General features: G+C 33.9%; 1 protein-coding gene across 6 annotated transcripts in view; it reads right to left on the reverse strand.

Annotated features, from left to right (window-relative positions):
• The window catches only part of DPYD (dihydropyrimidine dehydrogenase), an 831,034-nt gene that overhangs the window by 548,716 nt on the left and 258,230 nt on the right, over positions 1–24,088 (reverse strand). For 5 of the 6 annotated variants that reach the window (XM_082686466.1, XM_082686464.1, XM_082686465.1 and 2 more), the window contains one exon: positions 21,622–21,709. In XM_082686466.1, coding sequence (XP_082542592.1) covers positions 21,622–21,709 — 88 coding nt within the window. Of the gene's footprint in view, positions 1–5,206; positions 5,422–21,621; positions 21,710–24,088 lie in introns of those variants that run through there. The other variant, XM_082686469.1, reaches the window with a different exon arrangement.

The raw sequence follows: 24,088 nt of genomic DNA on the forward strand, positions 1-24,088 counted from the left end.
TTTAAAGCAATTAATTGTAACCTGTGTATAATTTATAGTTGAGCAAACTGGCTCAAGCCAGCTTTGTGTGTTAGTTTTATTTTCATATCCTTAAAGGAATAATAATGTTGGAAGTCTCCTAGAATATCCATTAAATAAATAATCACTAATTTAGAAGTTCAAGAACTATTTACTTTGTTTTAATTATAAATAATAAAACCAATGTTCAATAAAGATATCATCCCTATTTGTTCCTCCATTATAATAAAATGCTTTATTTTATTCTTTTCTTCCTTCCACCCCATAAAAGTAAACTGGTATTAAGACCTAATATAAATGTAAAATTAGTTAAGTAACAATTTAATGTTCTTTGTCTGTATTTTCCTACTTTGTTTTGCAGTTTCTTCTCCGCACTTAACCTTTGCTATTGTGTGTATTACTGGAAAGGAGCTGTTATTCTCCCTTTAACTCTCTCTCTCCTCTTCTCTGAAAAGCAAAGTGAAACTCACTTGGCTAACATGTTCCACCTTGGAATTCTTTCCATCTTCACCAAATTATTTCTCTATCAATGAGGGAAAAAGTATCCTAACAACTGTCAAAAAACTAACACATCTACCTCTTTTCTTCTTTTCCAGTCTCCTGGTGTTCTTCCCCTTTTGCCCCCTTAAATACAATTTCAAACTTCTGTTTTCCATTTTCTTCTTTACCTTGCCATAAAATGTCTCCATATTTCTCTATAAAAACAATACAACTTTCTCACCTCTCCTCATCCCTTAAACCATTATACCACTCCTTATTTCCCCATGACTATTGTATTGGGTGCTTTGGAATGGTGGAAAACTACAAGGTTTGGATTTCTTGAGAATTTTGGTGACTTTAGGCAAGCCACTTACCCACACCTGGTACTGCTTCTCCAGCAAAAAATGGGGGCAATTAATACATATTCTCTGGGATTACAGTGTAGTTTGAACGAGATTCAATGAGATCAAGTATGCAAAGTTCCTAACACATAGTATGTTTGCAAAAAATATTGGCAAAACTCTCAGGCATTGATGGCTAAATGACAAATTTGATATTTACAATGTGACAGATGTTCTAGTAAGTGTGATTTATTTGCATTACAATAAGAAAAACTCTAAGAAGGGACGCCTGGGTGGCTTAGTTGGTTAAGCGGCTGCCTTCAGGTCATGATCCCAGTGTCCTGGGATCGAGTCCCACATTGGGCTCCTTGCTCAGCAGGGAGCCTGCTTCTCCCTCAGCCTCTGACTGTCTCTCTGTCTGCCTGTGCTCGCTTGCTCTCTCTCTCTCTCTATCCCTGACAAATAAATAAATAAAATCTTTAAAAAAAAAAAAAAGAAAGAAAGAAAAACTCTAAGAAGCACAGAGTATACTTGCTAGAATAATTGTTTCTTCTTATTTTTCTCAAGCTTATCAAGGTGCTGATAAAGCTTTTAATGCTCTTTCAAAAGGCTCAACAAAGGAACCTCCCACAACTTAAATTCAGGACCCTGAAATAAAGCTGCATTTCAAAATAATCCTCATAAAGTAATCATGAAACATTCACTAGCCTGATTAATAGATATTTACAATGTCCTGAATGACTTGGCTTGAGACTTTTGTTCATTTCCATTGTAACCATGTGAGGAAAGCTCACATCTATGATAAAAGCCCATGTTTAACTGTTCAGTGTCATGCCACTCATGGTGGGTAGAATGACCAGGAGCACAATAAGAATTCCCAAAGGATCCCAGACTCCCTTTAGTATCCCATCATAAATAAAAAGGAACTCTCCACAAAAGCCAATTCAATAAGAAAAGGGTATATCACTTCTCAGTTAAAAGGTAAGTGGTTGTAATAGCAGGTTGGAGCATTGTTAGAGAATTAGTTTTTCTTTAATAGAAATAAAAATCAGTGTAATTTTAAAAATTGAGCACATTTAATGAATGCCATTGGTTAATAACATTATATATTATTACAGAATTATAAAAAGTTACAATGGTCGGGGGTGGAGAATTTAGTATAACAATTGCCAATGTTTGAAAAGTTCTGTTTATTTAATCTAACATATATTGTACATGTAGTAATAAGTATTAAGTGGAATTTAATGCAACTCACTATTACAAAGTCATTTGTTACAAGGAGAAACATAAACCCTAAAACCAAAGACTTGCCTAAAAATTTCCACCCTCCCCCTTTTTATTTTTTGTACCAATCAATAGTTACTGCGGATCATATGTTCAATTATTCAGCATTATAGAAACATAGAATCGGTGAGGACTGATTTTATGTTTCCTTAATGCATAACACACATTTTCTTATCAGACAACAGGGGAATAAAATAAAATATTTAACTATGATGGTGGCAAAAAAGTTAATTTCTGAGTCCTATTTAATAGTTGTAAAATTAAGGGAATTTTTAAATGTGTTATGGCATATACTTATGGTGATAAAATATACAGAAAGCCTGGAACAATGCTTTAAGGAAGACACAAACTTAGAAAGAAAGAAATTGTGGCAAAACTGATTATCATTATTATTATTTGCAGAAGAAAGTCATTGGTTACTGAGGAAAAGGGATAAATTTACATCTCACTTTATATGATTAACATATCTCTATGGGAAAAAATCCTGTCACTTTTGTAAACTATATATTATATTAATTCTTATTAAGGAAATTTGCCTTTTTAAGAGTCCCAAGATAATATTTTTTAAAGCGAAGATTTTCTTCCCCAAGTATCCCTTCTAAATATATATTTATTATACCAAATTTTCTTTTGAAAGGTTTACTTTCGTGTACTTATTTAGTATTCCAAACTTATTTAACACAAATATCTAGTATTTCGAAGTCCACACCTTAGTAAATAATTACCAGGTTCAATGGTTTTCAAAAATATTGGCTTTGCCCACCAAGAGTTCATAGTAAAACATTATGCTAAAGAAGTTCAGCCCCTCATATGGGCTATTTTACTTTTTCTCTGTTTCTACAAAAGAGTTCTCTAAACCCAAAGAGTGATACACATATACTATGTTAAAATAAAGGATGTGATAATAACATTATACAATATGAGTAAGTCATGTTGAAATAATATCTATAGACAGATTTAGAACATATTCATTCCAGTATGTCTGAATATCACACTCAGTGAACATGACAAGTGACAGAATTTCACTGGGATTTAGTTTTCTCATGTTACCGAGTGTGGATATGAAGAATGACTACATGATCTCACCAATGCTACGACTTCATGTAATACCTATAACCTGGGGCACCTGGGTTGCTCAGTGGGTTAAAGCTTCTGCCTTCAGCTCAGGTCATGCTCCCAGAGTCCTGGGATCTAGCCCCACATCGGGATCTCTGCTCAGCAGGGAGCCTGCTTCCCTTCCTCTCTCCCTCCCTGCCTCTCTGCCTGTTATCTCTGTCAAATGAATAAATAAAATCTTTAAAAAAGTGTTTAAAAAATACCTATAAGCTGATAATATTAATGACTGCCATTTAAAAAAATCACCATATGCCAATTCAGTGAAAATTTATTTTATATTATTTCTACTACTCCCAATAACCATAAATGATGAGATACTGACTGAATTTGACTGACTTCAAGGCTCATAATTTTTCTACTAGAGCATACAGCAAATAATACCAAATCTACATCTCCTACCCACAAACTTCTGGGCTGATTTCCATACCTATCCCAGTATACCTGAGGGTTTACTGGATTTTTCCACTAGGATATCACAAAAAATTCCAAACAAAAAAGGTAAAATCAGAAGCCATAATCTTACACTCATTTTTCTATTGGTAAATTGTCATCACCATCCATCTAATTGGTCAAAAGGAGTGCTGAAGACATTCCTTAAATTCTCAACCTGCTTTGTTGCTTCTTATTTCTAATCTTCACCAACTATATTTAATCAGATGCTCAGACCTACTCATTGTATTTCTTGTTCTCAGCCCTATTCCAGATTCTCAACTTTCTTTAATCTGAATTATTGTAATAGCCACACATAAAATCTCCCAAGACCTGGTCTTGTCCTTCTCCAACCTATTTTCATAGCACCACTGAACGAACCTCCCTAATCTCTGACATCTCATGTCGAAATCCTTCATTCTCCATAGTAAATAGGAAACATACTAATTAACTAAATTCATGTGTATACCATGCAACATCTGTGGAATCTATTTCTGTTGTATTTGTTGGGTCCTACTGACTAGCACACATCCCTGGCAGTAAAAGCTTCTGCAACTCTATGGAGCTGTCACATACGATAGTCCCCATACCTCAGTGTATGCTTCATCTTCTGCCCCCTTCATTTGTCTTTCTCCTACAGAGCCTGAGAGTGTAGGATGAGTTAGCAGAAGTGCATATAAATATGTGAATAAAAAGTTCAGATGCTATGCTGCTGTGTTACATACTGTGGGAAATAGTTAACCAGGTGACAAGTAGGAAATATTTGTGTGTCTATCTTCCCTCAAAATTGTAAGCTTCTTGATAGCAAGGACATATTAGTCACTTACCAGGAACTTGGTATTTACTGAATGAGTGAGTATATAAACAATAATGGGTAAAAGCATTAGCATTGTAAAAAATTATGAGAATGAAAGTCATTTATGTTTGTTAATACCTTAAGCATATGTCTGTTAATATTTTGTCAGTGATGCCAGACTTGGATTGTAAAGACAACTCACAAATATTAGATTTTTCCAATACCATTTTAAGGTTGTATGGGCACAATTTAAAAATATACAGCTATGTGTGCTAAACTATTAAAAATGAATATAATGCTTAATTAATTGTTCAATATATATGACATATATATAATGTTTAATATAATGTTGAGTCAAATTTTTTTTAAATCTCTACCTTATTTTGTGTATTGTTCTGAGCTGTATTAGGAAACTTTAAAATCTATAAACGAGCTTTCTTACTCTCCTTCTATAGGAAAGAAAAAAAAAAAAGAGCCATGGGATGAAAATGTTGCCTTAACAATTTTAACTCTTTTCTCACTTTATTCTCCTCAAGTTTCCTTTTCTCAGAAAGATGACTGTAATTAGCAAAAGGCCGGAAGATCAGAAAACAAAACAAACAAAACCCCCCAAACTCCAAGAACCAAGAGGGATGGGTTCATCACATATATATAAGCATAATATGCGTACACCCCTACACACAAACACACAAATATGAGGAGGGAAAGAACACATTTAAATATAATGGAAAACCAGGTGGGGTTTTTTGTTTTTGTTTTTGTTTTTAGGTTTTATTTATTTATTTGAGAAAGAGAGAGATAGCAAGAGAAAGCAGAAGCTGAGAGGAGTGGACTAAGCAGGCTCTCTGTCAAGCAGAGAGCCAGATGCAGGGCTTGATTCCAGGACCCAGGATCATGACTTGAGCCGAAAGCAGATGCTTAACCGACTGAGCCACTCAGGTGCACCGGAAAAACAGTCTGAGAGGAACATAAGATCATTTTAGGGCCAAACCTGTTACAATATGTACCATTTTAATAGGAAAGCTCACTGTTGGACCAATCGTTGGAGATTTAGTCACTCTTCTCTAATTTATAGGATCCCATATAATAGCCCAGAATATTCCCACCAGAAATTCGGGTCAATAGCTACCAAAAATGCTTCAGAAGGGGAAAAAAGACACATAAAATCGATCCAACTTTCCCTGGAGTATTCTATTAATCAATATGTCTAAAGTCAGTAGCAGAGGAACATATACATACATACATATTAACAATTCGAATAATTTATTTGATTATGTTAGGGTGATGTTCTTTACAAAATAACTTCAGTTTGCATACTTAAAATATTGTTTTAGTACAGTTGGCCCATGAACAACATGGGTTTGAAGTGCATGAGTCCACTTAAACATGGATTTTTTTTTTCAATAAATACAGTACAGGACTATAAACGTATTTTCTTTTCCTTATGGTTTTATTTAATAACATTTTCTTTTTTCTAACTTACTTTGTTTATAAGAATACAGTACCTGTATAAAAGTATGTGTTAACAGACTGCTTATGTTATTGGTTAGGCTTCTGGTCAAAAACAGGCTTTTAGTACTTAAGTTTTAGAGGAGTCAAAGTTATACAGGGATTTTTGACAGCATGATGGGCAGCACCTTAGCTTCCATAAAGCTCAATTATCAACTGTAATTAGTATAATAACTAGTTATACTTTCAAAAAAATGATAATATTATTTTTCATTATTAATCTTGGTTAACACCCTGGTTTTTATTGTTTTTCTTAACATTTTTCAAAGTAGCATAAAGGCAAGCTTGAATCCAGTTTGTCAGAAAGAACAATATTGAACTGATCATTCCTGAATTCAATATATTTTTACAGTATGTCAAACAGATACTGAAATGAAACATGTTTTGCTCTATCACTTGGTACAGAAAATTGCACTTCTACCTGATCTATCCTTAAAATTAAGAAAATCACAAATTCTACTCAATATCCACATTTTTTTCTACTTAGTATTTAATTGAATGTATCAAATCATTTATCAATTATACTTTTTCTATGGTCTTTAATAAACTTTGCTACGTAACAAACATTTATCTTTTACACTGAAATGATGGATACACTTGCAGACAAATTTAAGGATATACCAAAATAATGACCAGTTTACTTCCCTGAGCACACGGAATAAGAGGAACTATGGTCTGAATGGCTCTTTGTTACTTCCTGGCTGAGTTGGTAGGTGCTACTTGTTAGAATTTATAATAAAAACTTGAGAGAGAGAAATAAATAAAGTAGAAGGGAAAGGTACAAAGATTTCATATCAAGTCCTATCCTAGAAGCAGATTTTTATTGTGTTATGTATGTGTATGTTTTCTTTATTCTTAACTTATCAAAAACTGATGAGAAAACACAAAACTAGCATTAATCGCAATTTCTAAGATTATACCTTTAGAACTGTCAATCACTTCATAGAAAACTAATTTCAGTACTTAATTCCATCTATGATTTTAATCTTGGATATGTTCTTGTTTTTTCTCTGTGAAATTAAGTATGTACTTATTTCCTAAAATTACTTTAAAAGGATAAAACATTGCAACCAAGAACTAAACAAAAACAGCAAGTTTACTTGTTAGTAATGTTTTTAAAAAAAACAATATAAGCAGGGGAACCTGGGTTGCTCAGTCAGTTAAATGTCAGGCTCAGGTTATGATCTCCTGGGTCAGGGGATAAAGCCCTACACCAAGCCTCAAACTGGGCTCCTGCTCAGTGGGAAGACTGCTTAAAGATTCTCTTTCTCTGCCCCTCCTCCTACTCATGGTGCACATGCTCTCTTTCTCTTTCTAAAATAAATAAATATTTTTTAAAAATTATATAGGTATAATATCAGGAAGAAAACTCCTTTTTTCCTAATGAAAGAGGATTTTATTTATTTGTTTCAAGTTTTTACTTAAATTCTAGTTCATTAAATATAGTGTAATATTGGTTTCACGGGTAGAATTCAGTGATTCATCACTTATATATAACACCTAATACTCACCACCACAAGTGCCCTCCTTAATACCCATCACTCATTTGGCCCATTCCCTGCCAACCTTCCATCCAGCAACTTTCAGTTTCTTTTCTATAGTTAATAGTCTCTTTTTTTTTCTTTTTTAAAGATTTTATTTATTTGGCCAAAAGATAGAAAGAGAGCTCAAGAAGGCAGAACAGCAGGAGAAACAGGCTCTCCACTGAGCAGGAAGCCGCATGCAGGGCTGGATCCCAGGACCCTGGGATCACGACCTGAGCCGAAGGCAGCTGCTTAACCAAATGAGCCATCCAGGCACACCTAGTTAATAGTCTCTTATGGTTTGTCTCATTCTCTTTTTTCCTTAATTTCCCTATGTTCATCTGTTTTGTTTCTTAAATTACACATATAAATAAAATCATATGGCATTTGTCTTTCTCTGACAGACTTATTTTGCTTAGCATAATACACTCTAACTCCATCCATAGCATTGCAAAAGGCAAGATTTCTTTCTTTATTTATGGCTGAATAATATTCTATTACATGTGTGTGTGTGAGACAGATATCATATATCATCACTACTTTATCCATTCATCAGTCGATTGGACATTTGGGCTTTTTCCATAATTTAGCTATTGTTGATAAAGGTGGTATAAACCTCAGGGTGCTTATGTGTCTCTGCCTCACCATTTTGGTATCCTTCGGGTAAATACCTAGTAGCGCAATTGCTGGATCATAAGGTAGTTCTATTTTTAACTTTTTCAGGAACCTCCATACTATCTTCCAGAGTGGCTGCACCATTTTGCATTCCCACAAAAGGTGTAAGAGGGTTCCCCATTCTTATCCATGCCAATATTTCTTGATTCCTGTGTTGTTAATTTTAGCCATTCTGACTGGTGTGTGGGCATCTTATCATAGTTTTGACTTGTATTTCCCTGATGGTGAGGGATAGTGAGCATTTTCTCATGTGTCTGTTAGCCATCTGTATGTCTTCCATGGAAAAATGTCTCTTTATGTCTTCTGCCCACTTCTATCTTGATTATTTTATTTATGGATGTTGGGTTTGGTAACTTCATTATAGACTTTGGATACTAACCCTTTATCAGATATGTCATTTGCAAATATCTTCTCCCATTTAGTTTTGTTGATTGTTTCTTCTGTTATGCTTTTTACATTGATGAAGTCCCAATGGTTCATCTTTGCTTTTGTTTCCCTTGCCTTCAGAGCCACATCTAGTAAGAAGTTGCTGCAGCTGAGGTCGAAGAGGTTACTGCCTGTGTTCTCCTCTAGGATTCTGATGGGATCACACTGTTCTATGTGTCTGTTTTTCTGTCAGTCCCTTACTGTCTTGATGATTACAGCTTTGTAATACAGCTTGAAATCTGGAATTGTGATGCTTCAGGTTTTGCTTTCTTTATCAGGACTGCTTTGGCTTTTAGGGGTCTTTGGTGGTTCCATACAAATTTTAAGATTGTTCTTTTTCACTCTGTGAAAAATTCTGGTGGCATTTTGATAGAGATTGCATTAAATGTGGATTTCTTTCGGTACTATAGCTAACTTAACAATATTTGTTCTGCCAATCTATGAGCATGGAATGTTTATCCATTTCTTTGTGTCATCTTCAATTTCTTCATCAAGTGTTCTATAGTTTTTGGAATTACAGGTCTTTTACAAACTCTTTGGTTAGGTTTACTCCAGGTTTCTTTATGGCTTTTGGTGCAATTGGGTATAAATTGGGATGAATTCCTTGATTTCATTTTCTGCTGTTTCATTATTGGTATATGGAAATGCAACAGATTTCTGTACATTGATTTTTGTATCCCATGACTTTATGAATTTCTGTATCAGTTTTCACAGTTTTTTGGTAGAGTCTTTTGGGTTTTCTACATAGAGTATCATGCCGTCTGCAAATAGTGAAAGTTTGACTTCTTCCTAACCAATCTGGATGCCTTTTATTTCTTTTTGTCGTCCGATTGCTGAGGGTAGGACTTCTTATACTATGTTAAATAATAGTGGTGAGAATGGACATCCTTGTCTTGTTCCAGACTATAGAGGAAAATCTCTCAGTTTTTCCACATTGAGGATGATATTAGCTGTGGGTCTGTCATAAATGGCCTTTATGATGTTGAGATACATTCCATTTATCCCTACTTTGTTCAGGGTTTTTTTTTTTTTTTTTTTTTTAAATCAAGAATGGATGCTGCACTTTGTCAATTTCTTTCTTTCTTTCTTTCGTTCTTTCTTTCTTTCTTTTGCATCTACTGAGAGGATCCTATAGTTCTTATCCTTTCTTTTATTTATGTGGTGTATCATGTTGATTGATTTGCAAATATTAAACCACCCCTACAGTCCAGGAATAAATCCCACTTGACTGTGGTGAATAATTCTTTTAACATACTGTTGGATTAGATTTGCTGGTATCTCATTGAGAATTTTTGCATCCATGTTCATCAGAGATATTGGTCTATAATTCTTCAGTGTAGTGGGGCCTTTGTTTTGTTTTGGAATCAAGGTAATGCTGGTTTTGTAGAATGAGTTTGGAAGTTTTCCTTCTGTTTCTATTTTTTTGAGCTGTTTGAGAAGAATATGTATTAACTCTTCTTTAAACGTTTGGTAGAATTGCCTTGAGAAACTGGCCCTGGACTTTTGCTTTTTTGGAGATTTTTGATTGCTGACTCAATTTCTTTTCTGGTTATGGGTCTTCATACTTTCTATTTCTTCTTGTTTCAGTTTTTATAGCTTATATGTTTCTAAGAATGTATCCATTTCTTCAGATTGCCCAATTTATTGGCATATAATTTTTCATAATATTCTCTTATCATTGTTTGCATTTCTGTGGTGTTAGTTGTGATATCTCCTCTCACTCATGATTTTATTTATTTGGGTCTCTTCTCCTTTATTTATTTAAATTTGGGGGAGATAAATATGGCTGGGGATTTATCAATTCTATTAATTAAACATGAATGTACTTACTGCCCTAAGTGTACACTTAAAAAATGGTTAAGATAGTAACTTTATGTGTATTTTACCACAATTTAAAAAAGTGAATTTTAAAAAGGAAATATATAAATTAAGAAAAAATAATTATTTATAAGTAACACCAGTTTAGAGGACTGGATAAGAGTATCATTTTAGTTTCAGATGTACCTCAATTTATCCAGGTTGTACTCTGAGCCTATTACTTAACATCTCTTGACACAATTTATACATACAGGAAATGGAGATATCACCAATATCAATCTGATATTACATTGTGAGAATTAATTTATGCAAAAACTTTAGCCAATACTCTAAGAAATTAAGTAACTGTATTTATTATATTTGCATATACAAAATTTGTGTTTATTAGTTGCATAAAAGTATTTCATTGTTTTTTTAAATAAATAATAGCCTTTTAAATTTATTTTGCAAACTATTATCCCTAGAACACAGCCAGAGACATATATATGGTAAAAGTATAACAATATATGTTAAAATATGATCAGTCAGTGGTTAAATTAAAAGAAACATTCTATTCTAGCACTGACAGATTTATCAGTGAAATGGAGATACTAAGGCTCAACAAACACAAATATTGTATACACAAGAAAACAAAGTATAGAAACACAAAATAGGAACTTAGAGATCCAAGAAAGCTATTTTCCAGTTAAGTATGACTTTCTTCCACTAAACTGGACATATTCACATAATCTTTGATTCATCCAGGTACCAATATCTTCTTCTCCAATTTAATTTATGAATTAAGAGTTTTATGTGCAATTTATCTCCATAACACTAGCAAAGTGAACATCTGTTAACTTTCTGCCATCTAAGTTTATGTTTGGGAGGGTGGGTGTGAACAGAGCCTCTGATGTGTAATATTCTTTCCATCTGCACACCAGGTGGCACTGCATGGTTAATCAGAAGATGAAAACACATCAAGATTTCTTATGTATTTGGAGATAAGAAAATAAATAAATCAAAATTTTTAAAAATTTTTTTCTTAAATGTCAATAGTAACTACAGTTAATGATTTACTTTAAAGGATTATGTTATTTGAGTTAATAATGTAAATTAATTATGATTATAGTATTCTTTCCCCATATATTAATTCTTCTATAATTTAAATAATATTGCCAAGAAATATGAGTTTAACAATTGAGAAAGGATAACCAAACTAGGTTCTATCCCATTGATTTCTATTTATTCATTTAAGTAAATCTGTGTCACACAATACAGCCTTGGGAATTTAGGACAATATGATTTCACTAGACGCCCCTTAAAAAATTCAAAGGCAGGGTTGGTGAAAACCTGATTTGATATGAATTTTAATTGAATTTCTTCTAAAACAGATTTATTACTTAAAATGTCTTAATGAAGTCTCCTCTTAAAAGCAATCATCTTCCTTTAAAACATACTGTTTTTAAGTATCTCATGTCAAAGAAAGTGTTATTTAAATGTCAATGAAAATAATATTATTGAATTTGATCTAATGCTACTTAGCCAAAGATGGTATAGCCCAACCTATATAAATATGAAATAAGTGATAAATAAGATGCACAAATTAGCCTGCAAATTTTCTCATTCCTATTCTTTGGAAAGATTACTGGTAGATGGAAATCTGAAGCATATGTAGAAATATACCTAATTTCTTCTAATTTGCATCAACTTCTGCCATTTCCATACCATTTTTCATGCTTCTCTTATTAATCCCTCCTTCCTTGTGTGTAATGGGGGCCCTAATTTTACCAGATTTTGCATATAGTGATTTGTAAAAGTGTAAGATAAGCTGGGTTGTACAGTTTTATAGTGTGAACAAAGGTATCTAGTGGTATGCCTCCTAGCTCTAATTAGAAACCACAAACATAGCATACATATGTATTGAATGTCATGAATTCCAGATTCAACGTCATTGAACTGGGGACTTATGGGGAAGAGTTTGTATATTGTGATGTTCCTTGATTCTTGTATGACAAAACCCACTATCTCAGTGACTTCTAATTTTGTTAAGTATCTCAAAGTTTATTCTTCAACATCAACATTTTACTTCCAGAGGACAACTTAAGATCTACATGATGATTACTACATTTGTGGGGGAAAAAAAAAAAAAGAACCCAACACGATGCCCACAGTGTATGTTCAACAATATCCCCTTCCAAGTTCAAATGATATTTTTTACCCATGAAGGGGCAAAAAAAAAAAAAAAAAAAGGTAACCAGGAGCCATAAGCAGCAGTTGAAAGAAAACGTTTTGGTTAGTTCAATAATTTTGCAACTCTTTTTTTGATTTTTTTTTTTTTTAAGATTTTATTTGAGAGAGAGAGAGAGAAAGAAAGGAGCCACATGCAGGAATGAATCTCAGGACCCCAGGATCATGACCTAAGCTGAAGGCAGATGCTTAACCAATTGAGCCACCCAGGCGTCCCTTTTCAATTGTTTGCTCTTCAAGAGTTGATCAAGTTATTGGGAACTACTTGGGGAAAAAAAAAAGGGTAGTGCTAGAACAATGAAAATGAAAAAAAAAAAAACGTTTTTCCCACCTTCTTTAAATAACTAATATAAGTGAAATATATTTTCATGCCATGAAAAATATATATATATACACATACATATACACATTACATATATATATACACATATATATGTAATAATAATCCCTCCATGTCTCCATCAAAAGAAACCCAGAGGCACCTGGGTGGCTCATTCATTAAGCATCTGCCTTAGGCTCAAGTCATGATCCCAGGGCCCTAGGAAGGAGGCATGAATCAGGCTCCCTGCTCAGTGGGAAACCTACTTCTCTCTCTCCCACTCCCCCTGCTTGTATTTCCTCTCTCTCAGTCTCTCTCTCTCTCTGTCAAATAAATAAATAAATAAAGTCTTAAAAAGAGGATAAAAATGTTCAATAATTTAAAATAAAATTTATATTCATACAAATGTTTAATTTAAAATATGGCATATAGAATATTTTAAAATAATCCTCTTGGCTAAATGAATTATATCCTTTTTTACTGTTAAATGGGAGAAATAGAATATTTCAGTTAATTAAATCAATAATACAATTGATATTTAGGAAAATCTACAATATTCCAGGAATTCTACCAGCAGGGGGGAAATAAAAGGATTTTCTTATACCACCATTTTCATCATACAATGCTTATTAAATACCCTAGAGCAAATAACATTACCTTTACCAAAATGCTCAAAGACAATACCTAATATTCAGCACAGAAGTATAATATTTAATACAATGATAAGATATAAGTGTAAGAACGACATGAACTGTAATATTTAGAATTTAATTCATTGTCTTTGAGTAAGTAATCAAAACCATGAATATGTCTTTTGTATTTTGTTTAAAAAAAAAAAAAAAGGAGAGAGAGAGTGCAAGAAAGCTATAAGAAGATACCTGGAGGGGCACCTGGGTTGCTTAGTGGGTTAAAGCCTCTGCCTTTGGCCCAGGTTATGATCCCAGGGTCCTGGGATGGAGCCTTGAATCAGGCTCTTTGCTCAGCAGGGAGCCTGCTGCATCCCCACCCCCCCAATTCCGCTGCCTGTCTCTCTTCCTACTTGTGATCTCTGTCAAATAAATAAACGAAATCTTAAAAAAAAAGAAAGTATCTAAGTACCAAGTATCTAAGTATCCAAGTATCTAAGAAGATACTTGGAAGGATAGATGACTTTAAAAAAAAGAGCTAAATGATCAAATAGTTTGAAACTTCCCAAGAAATTATTACATTGTTTTTCACTTCTTCCTTTGTTTTTTTTTCTTTTTGAATAAAAAGAAAATTCCAATTTTCCAATTATTTTACTTCAAAAAATGTTACTGATGTAATACTATATTCATGTTACAAAATGGGCTAACCTGTAAAATACAACAATTTTAAAAAACTAATCCCTGCACTCAAAGGCTTTTGATATACTGTGCTTGTGTGGGGGGCAAGGGAGTGGGTATATGCACACAACCAAAAATAATAAAAGGAAAACTATATTCAGTTCTATAAATGACGTAGAAAACATTTTGCTATATATGAACACAGAATAAACATTTATCTTTGCAGGATGAGTATGAGTGTCTTATGTAAGAAGTGGCATTTGAGATGAATATTGTAAGTATTGACTTTACCATATGGAGACAGACTAAAAAATTTTCTCAGTAAAGTCAAAACTATGAGCCAAGATATAATGATAGAAGAGTACAGGTTACTTTTGAGGGATATCCAGATATTTGGTGGCAAGAAAGATCCATAAAGTAGTAGATTTAAGGCTAAAGGGGTAGATTTGGACAGCTATTATAGCTTGTTGAAAGTCATACAAAGAAAATTGGACTTATTCTGAAAGCAGTGACAGCCACTAAAAATATTTGAGACAGTTACAACTTGTTTTTAAGAAGTGCTACCTGGTTTGGAAAGTTCGTCATGTTAGAGTACCATATTCCTAAGAGAAGCAAAATGATTTTGAGCAACAGAGATAACCACCATGGGGACCAGGATTACTCTGACTGACATGATTAGCATTGTCTCCTAATATAATCAAACTGTTCTGGAATTAGTGCCAACTTAGTGAACTTGGAATCAGAACAAGGACATTTTAAAGCAAAGCAACTTATCTGTTTATCTTCATGATATGGGCTCCAAGAACTCCAGGTCCATTTATTCAGGTGTGTTTAAAGAGATACCACCAATATTTCCTCAGATTTTTTTTTTCCTTTCTATACTTGCAAAATTGACCAGTCCTTATTACCTGCTTCTGTAGAACAAAATGCAGTTTCTATAGATATGTTAATATGATCAAAGAATAATTACCCTACATCTATTTTATCTCCTTCTGGGGGCTTTGCTTGAACTCATTAAATGATGATTTAATGGACTCTCAATTGGAATTCCATTTCCTTCATTTTTGAATTCTTGGGAGCCATCTCACAATTATACCTGAGTACTTATAAGTGACACTAGATTAGACAATATTACAAATTTTTTTAAAAAGTGGACTGTCAAAATCATGCCCTTTTTTTGGCTTAAAAATTAAATTAGTTTTATTACTTTAAAATAATCTACTATAATTGTACACAATCCCTAAACAACTTCAGTTTTTAATATGTGGACAGAAGACTGTGGACTAAAAACCTTATTCCATTTTCTGCTAAATAAATAGAAAGTATACATGATTGTGTACAATTTAGAAACTCCTGATTAAGAAGCTAATTAAGAATAACTTTTACAGAGAAGAATTCTGGCTCTAAGAAGGCACAAGAGATTTAACTAAAGGCCACAATGTAGCAAATTTAATACCACAGTTTCTCAATGGACTTTCTTAATTATAATTATCTCTTCTTCAGCTGTTAAAATATTTGAGACTCATCATATTTAAAAAATATTTTCTTAAGGTAACTGGGGAAAAAAGCCAACTGGTAGTAACAGTAAGAAAAGTGAGGCTAAATATAAAGAAGAATTCTTCAAGAGTATGCAGTCCCCATGTTCATGATCCTTCAATTGGACAACTCAACATAGGCAGGTGTCATCGGATAACTTGCTGGCCTTCAATCATTGTGTCTGTAACAGCTTTTGCTGTTCAAATATGGATGCTTGCATTTGTTACATTTTCCCTACCTTCTCTATAAAACCCATTTTCCATGTTTTAGTTGCATTTCCTAGTTTCCTTAAAGCTTTCTTAATCTTTATTTTCTTATCCACTTAAGGGCCATTTTAAGAGTTAATGGCATAGATTATATTAAAAGTTGAAAGAAAAAAAAAAAGAATTGGGCATGCAGTATTTTAGCTATTACTACTACTACTACCAATATCACTACCATCAGTGTTACTAATCCTACTTAGTTCATTTATAGTACAATATCAGTTTTATAATAATGTAATATCTACTTTTTCCTAGGTTTGGCCAAATATTGTAGTACCCCCCCAAATTGCCAACATGTTTCAATATCCTATCAGTTTATTTTGGCAAATAGTTAAAAGAGTTGCATTAAAAATCAATAATGAAAAAATACTTATAGAGTTTCTAGTATGTGGCAGACTTTTTTGTAGGCACTGCAGATCTAATGACAAACCAGAAAGAATATTCAGCCTGCAAGAATTTGACTTCTAATGACTAAAACAAACATGTAACTAGTCACAGGGAAGTGCTATAATAAAGTATATAGTTTAGTCTGGACATTCAGATAGGGAAAAAAACACAGTGGTGTGAGAATTAGGGTAAGGAAGTAGCTTCATTTATCCAGACTAAAGAGTGAGGGTAGGGTTAGATCATTAGAAGAGTACTATTTGAAGTAGAAAAAAAGAACATGTAGGCTAACAATTGAAATAAGAAAATGACAGTTGTAGGCCCAGGCAACACCATGTCCAAATATTGAGAAAAATTTTTTTAGATGAGGTAAAACTGAAAACAGTTCAAGATGGCTGAAACACACAATTTAACACTTAAAGTGACTGGAGACATAAGCTCAATGTTGACCAAATCATGAGGAGCCTTGAAAGTCTTATTTTAAGGAGGTTTTCCTCTATCCCAAAGGAAATAGGAAGCTATGGCAAAGGAGAGAGGGTTTAATGAGGGAATGGCATCACAAGCTCTCATTTCAGAAAGATCACTATTTCTGTTGTAAGGATAATGATGTCTGGGGAAACTAGTTAGCAGGCTACAGCAGTTGTCCAGTATCAGTAAGGGTGGGGAATGGTATAGTGAAAAGTGAGTTCAAGAGAAATCTTTGGAATAGATACAGATTTAAGCATTTGGTGGTGAGACAGTGATTATCTCTATAAGATCTTCCTGAGGTTCCTGCTCCCTTTGTGTCTATTGTGACTGCAATAATGGATTTTACTGCTATTTCCTCTGTAATCCTCTCTCTCCCAAGTATTAAAATCAAAAATTCAGGAAAAAAAATATAAAAAAACCAAAAATCAAAAAACCTCATCAGAAGAATATACAAAGTTTCCCCATTTATCTGAGGGTGTATTAGTGGATGATCCTTCCTTTATATGTTTGTTTAATCTTTTCACCACTGCTATGTTTTCTGATAATACCAGAGGTCAATTATAGGAAAAGGGAAAGAACATGGGCTTCTCTGAAGCAAAGGCTAAAGAGTCAACTCTTCAGTCATCTAGAACAGATATTCTAAAACCTGACTCTAGAAAAAATCACCCAAAGAACTTTAAAAAAGAAAAAATTATACTTATGTCCAGCCCACTCTGACTACATCACACCCCTCAAATTATATACTATTGTTCTGTTTGAATCTCTTATAATTTTCATGATTGAATTAAAATTAAGCTAAAAACTGAATTTGATTTCTCTGTATTTTTAATTTTTACCACAGTGCCTAGAATACTGCAGTTATTAAAAACTTACATATATCACTCATCAATTACTTATTGATAAGTGTTGGGCATGGTATGGGAAAAAGGCAATTAGTATTTCAGGATCTTTACAACATAAATCAGTGGTTTTCAAACACTAACTATTAAAGCTACATTTAAAAAAATACATTTTTTTGTAATATGCAGGGTAGATGTGCAAGCACACACACCCAAAACAAATACACACCAAACTGAAAACATTTTTCACAAATTAACACTTACCTAACGATGAGCAACACACTTAGATATTTTCTATTTTTTGTGTTTATTTTTGTAAAATTAAAAAAGGAACAATGTTTGGAATCCATTATATAGATTTCAATACCAACCAAAGAGAATGACCAAATACTTTGAAAAAGCCTTGCACAGTAGATGTTCTAACTTATTTCTGAACATTTATAGTAACACACTCTGCAAGTGCTTTTATTTAAAAAAAAAAAATTAGTCTTTTAAGAAATCCCAATTGTCTCAAAACAACTCATTCCGGTTAGAAAAAGATACAGAGCTTTATATCACTTCTCTTTGTTTCACTTAGAAGAAACTAAAGCTGTTATGGGTAAAGCGATGTAAGTCTCACAATGGTATATATTCAATGTGATGATTTCTTTAATGGACTCTGTTAGCATTAGTTAGGGAAAAACCTGAAAGTGAGCAACTTTCACCAGCAATATCATACGTATTGTTAAAAATCTGGAAACATGAGGGGGCATCTGGGTGGCTCAGTGGGTTAAAGCCTCTGCCTTTGGCTTGGGTCATGATCCCAGGGTCCAGGGATCTAGCCCTGTATCTGGCTCTCTGCTCAGCGGGAGCCTGCTTCCCTTCCTCTCTCTCTGCCTGCCGCTCTGCCTACTTGTGATCTCTGTCTGTCAAATAAATAAATAAAATCTTAAAAAAAAAATCAGGAAACATGAAAATATATTTTTGTTAATGCAATTAATTTATCAAGCTGTCCTTCATAAGTCTTATTTAACACAAAAAAGGCTTTTTTTCTTTCAGACAAACTAACATAGAATGGACAATATTTATGAATATAGATGATCTATAAATAGTATTTCCAACTACAGAAAGAGAAAATTCTTCATTTTTATTAAGTGACCTAAGCAAACAATATGTAAGCATTAAGTTCTAAGAATGGATTCCTTATTCAGGGAATAAGTGTCAAATACCAATGATGATGAACACATTTGGCATAGAGACATTTATTTCTTTTCAATCTCTACTTTGATCACACATTCCCTTCCCTATAGTAATAGAAGTTTAATGAAGGCATATGTCCACCCAACTAGAGACTATATTTCCCAGCATCCTCTGCTGCTAGGCATGTTTATGTGACCAGGCTGTGGACTGTGAGATAAAAACAAAACTGATATGTGCAACTTCTGGGTCATAAACTTAAAAGGAAAAGAGCTCTCTTCCTTACTTCCCATTTTTGTTAGGAATGTGGGCAGAGTGGCTTATCTATTGACCAAAGATGGAAGTCAAGCATTGAGGATGGTTCACACTGTTAGATGAGAGAGACTAAACATATATATATTGTTTGAACCACATTTTCCTTTCTAAAAGTGACCAAATCCACATACTAAATAATGTAGAAGTCCTATTCCAAAATTGACTTCTCCAAACTGAGTGGAAAAAGGTAGATGAAGTGAGTGAAGTTTAATTACAATATAGAAGCATGGTTAATGAACAAAAGCATGTAAGGATGTGAGGCTGTCCAAGTAATAGGCAGTTATATGGTAATAGAAAGGTCATAAATTCCCAACTCGGCAATCAAGAGTGTCAAATAAACAATTCCTGTAGGTAACGCTACTTGTCTTCTATAGACAGGAGCTTTTTTTTTTTTTTCTTTGACAAGATGAAACTTTCTCGTATATATTTCATATAAAATACTGAAATAGAACATAACTGCATTCTACACATCACTACACCAAAATGTCAAAAGATTCACTTCCCAGTGTGAAAATGCACAGCAATATAAATATGAAAGGACTCCACATTTTAAATGCAGGATTCACACCTCAGTGCAGAGTGAAATGGAGTATTGTGAACGGATGTGGCATTATCAAATAACATATGTAAGGAGATTTAATGGAATGAAATTTTAAAAAATTAAAACATTATTGATTCTAACAGATGGAAGATATTTTTACAGCTAAAACCACTCAGACCGGTAAACCACTTAATTGTTTCAAATTTTTATTATAATCTGATTATGCAATTAATTTGGAGATATTTCAATGTATTTACTTGGCACTTATCTCTCCAATACAGAGATTCTTTGTAGACAACATTTGTAGAGATCACAAAACTGCATTAACATATACTATTCCATCAATGGAAAACCTATCTTTCTATACAACTGCTGTAGAAAACCAGAATGGTGAATTATAAATAGCTATTTTGAAAACATCACCAAAATTTCATACCTATTGCCTCACTAAATTTTCCATTCATTATTCACAAAGTGTCTTTGAGCCTGTACTTATTGAAAGTAACAGCAACTTACTGATCGAAAATTGCTGGTATTAGTAGAATATACTTCAGAGGTGCCTGACTTATTTCTTTATGTTACTTCTTGTATCTTAATTCACCATACAAAAACGTACGTTGAAAGTAAAACCAAAGTTGGCATAGTGCCTTTAAAAATGAAACCTATGAAAATGTCAGACCTTTCCTCCCTATTCTTGATCTACACAGTGATTATTGTATATGAATGAAGATAATATAGAGAAATAGTGATGACTCAGGTTCCCAAAGGGAAGGAGGTTCGTTACAGACATTTAGAAGCTAGAAGCTACAGTAAAAATTTATTTTCCTCTCCATAACTTTTCATCTATATAAACAGAGGGACAGAGATCGTCTTAGACTTGGTAGCAATTACCTAGTAAGAGAATACATGGCATCTTGTTAAAAAAATTTAGTGGACTAAGAAGCATTCCTGATAATTTCACTCTAGATATGATCTGAGTAAGGACAGTCCCAAAACAAATGTTATCCAGTGTGAGATCACTCAAAGAAGTGGAACAATTTTCATTGCATGTAGCTTTATTATTTAGCTATTCACATTTAAGGAAAGTGAACTGAAGCAAAGACAAGCTGGAAGACAAGAGGACGGACTTGTTCAGTTTGTATGCCATAATGGTCCCCGGTATGGGGACAGAGAAATAAATACAAAGTTCATGAGACAAAGACTAAGTTAAATCAACTCTTTGCTCTCTCTGATCTTTCCGTGAAACAATAAGTGAATGGAGAAAGAGGGAGACCACTCAAGCTCTGTGTAACATGCAGACAAAACAGGCAGCCATGGTACACGTGAAGTGTCTTAGCAACTATACATTGTCCGTGTGACTTTCCGAAGTATAATTGAGCATCTTTAAAATTCATCTAAATATGAAAATTCTTTAGGAAATTTTGGGAAAAGATGAGTAGAACAAACAAAACCCTAGCCAATTCTGTCTTTTATTATCTATTTGGCCAATTGGTTTTATCATAAAGAGAAAGCCACAGCATCTAGACATCATGAAGCCCAAATTCTGAGCTTCCATGGCATGACTGAAGAACATCTTGTGTTTTAGAGATGTTCACTGGTAATGATGGCATAGGGAGAGAAGGGGAAGTTAAAAATGGTCTTGGCACTGTCTACCCATAGTGAAGGTGAGACAACACAGTTATAAATAGAAAACTTTCTTTAGCCACTCATTCCTGTCTGCTCTCCAAACAGATGTAACTTTTATTGTGGAAATGTCTGCAGGCAGTTATTCTGGACACCGTCAAGAAATTTTTTAAAAATTACAAAGAAAAAATATTTAAAAGCAAGCTACTCACCTATTCCAATGAAAGCAGCTTTATACCCTTCTTCTTTCAAAGTGCTAAGAGTTATATCATTTGCTGAAAGGCTTTTGCCACAAATTATCTATAAGAAAAAATGTTTGAATAATGATGTTTTGGCATTTGATTAATTAAAACTCTAACATCAAAAAGAACAGAAACTTGATATATAAAAAATTCCATATACATGTAGACATATTTTTGTCTTCTAGCATATAGGCTTACATATACAAAACGGTATATAAGTAGAATACTAACATATCTTGCTTAAGGACTAAATGCAGTTTTGCCTTTTAATGAAGTAGCAGAAGAAAAGCTAGTGTATTTAAAATCAAGTCAGTAAACTTTCATAGCTTGATTAGTGTGTTCAAGGTACTATGTGGGACACTTTAAACAATAAAGTGATAAATGAGTCACAGTTTCTGCCTCAATGTATAATAAAGATCTGTGCAAAAGATGTACATAAATAAATATAATATAAAACAAAGTGTGATCAGGACATGTCTGCAGGAATTCAAGAGGACAGAGAGATTCGTTATGGCTGAGTTCACAGGATGAGAATAAATAGAGGTAGAAGGATTTTAATAGGGCTTTTTAAAATAATAGAATTTTGACAGAGGACACTGTCTAGGGAAGATGAATAGACACCACTATTAAAAGTCATGATTCTTTGTTCAGTTCCCAGACAAGAGCCGATTTTCAGATCTGGAACCTACTAACTGCAGAGGGTGGCCAAGTCCCCAGGAAGAAGGACCCTGCAACAACCTGTCATATTAATACTGTAATGATTCCCTTAGTCCCTCTCCAAAGGGAACTATGACCATTTACCTAGGTGACTGTAAGCTGGAGAAAGGACAAATAATCACATGCTTCAAGGACATGGGACACGGATTCTTCACTGATATATATACCTAGAGATGCAAGAGTGGGGAACTACAAGGAAAAGGTAAAAAATGGACCCTAGTAAAATTCTGGCTCCCTGTGGGACCACTGAGATCATAGCCCTAGGAAGTGATCTTTCCCCCAGTATTCAACTGCATAAGCAAAACTGCTATACTTGTCAGTTGAAGTAATCCCCACATTGGGTCGCTTGCTGGTCTGTGCAGTAAGAGCTATAACAGCTACAATAATTGGGAAGGCCAGAGAACTTTTGAAATCCCAGTCGAGAGAGTAAATCAAACACACCACCATATCCTGGGGATGGGTAGGATGAGGAGAGATGGTGGTGGCCCATGTTATATTTCTCTGTAATTCACCAGGCTGGCTCCTACTGAGACCAGATGATTCCTGAAGAATAACTGTAAACTACTGCAGGCGCAACCAAAGAGCACCCCTGATTGCAGTTTCTGTGACGGATGTGGTATTATTGCTAAAGCAGATTAATAAGGACACAGGTACACTGCATGGGGTATCCTTTTCCATCCTGCTTCTGAGAAAAAGGAATCAGAAAGAGTTCACATTCACAGGGGAAAGATAAGAATATGCATTTATAGTTTTGTCTAAGGAATATGTCGACTCTCTGCTGTAATAATATATGTAATCTGAAACTATCTGTCCATCCCACAGAACATCACAGTGATCCATTACACTGAGAACACCGGGCATATCAGACAGCATGAGTAAGAGGTGGCTAGTATGTTGGAGACTTTGTTAAGACACATGCACTGAGAGGGCAGACAATGACTCCTAAGAAGATCAAGGACTAGTCACTGGATTAAAGTTGAGATGTCTACTTGTCAGGTGTGTGACAGTATAGGCTTCCTAAAGTAAAATATTTTGTTGCAATTTTATTCTCACTTACCACTATAGAGAAGGAGGCATAACACCTGGTAGGCTTCTCTGGGTTCTGAAGATAGCATGTTCTTAAAAACAAAAGCCTCTAAACTGAATCACAGAGTAAGAACAAACTTTACCCATGAAACAATAATCTAAAATACCTGGTACAGAGTACTTAACTAAGTGCAAGGCTTTCTTCTAAATACCTCATATATAGACTCATTTAATCCTTACAATTAGCCTTGTGAAGTAGTATTGGTATCCTCATTTTACGATACTAAGGAGCAAGAGGGCTTAGGCAACATTTATCAAGATTGCATCTATAGTCTAACTACAGAGCCAGCATGAGTAACAACTGTGATCTTACGTTTCTGAGGTAAAAAGAGAATGAAAGAAGTGGCACCATCTTCAAAGGCATAGAAAAACAGATTGCATGTTTAGACCTACTGGAAATGTAGTGTTTCTGGAATATAAAGGGCAAAGCAAAGAATAGAAAGAGAAAGTAAGAGAAGAAGATCTCTGGGATTGTGTCATACAGGGCCATGTTGTTCTCCTAAAATACTAATCTACTTTTATATTGGGAGATAGAATAAATGTCTGGAAGTTTATAAGGAGAGGACAAAGTGAGATTAATAACTAACATTCAGAACTCTGGAACATATAAAATATTACAGAACAAATTAAAACA

The sequence above is a fragment of the Mustela nivalis genome (genome assembly GCF_964662115.1).
Source record: "Mustela nivalis genome assembly, chromosome: 10".
Taxonomy (NCBI): domain Eukaryota; kingdom Metazoa; phylum Chordata; class Mammalia; order Carnivora; family Mustelidae; genus Mustela; species Mustela nivalis.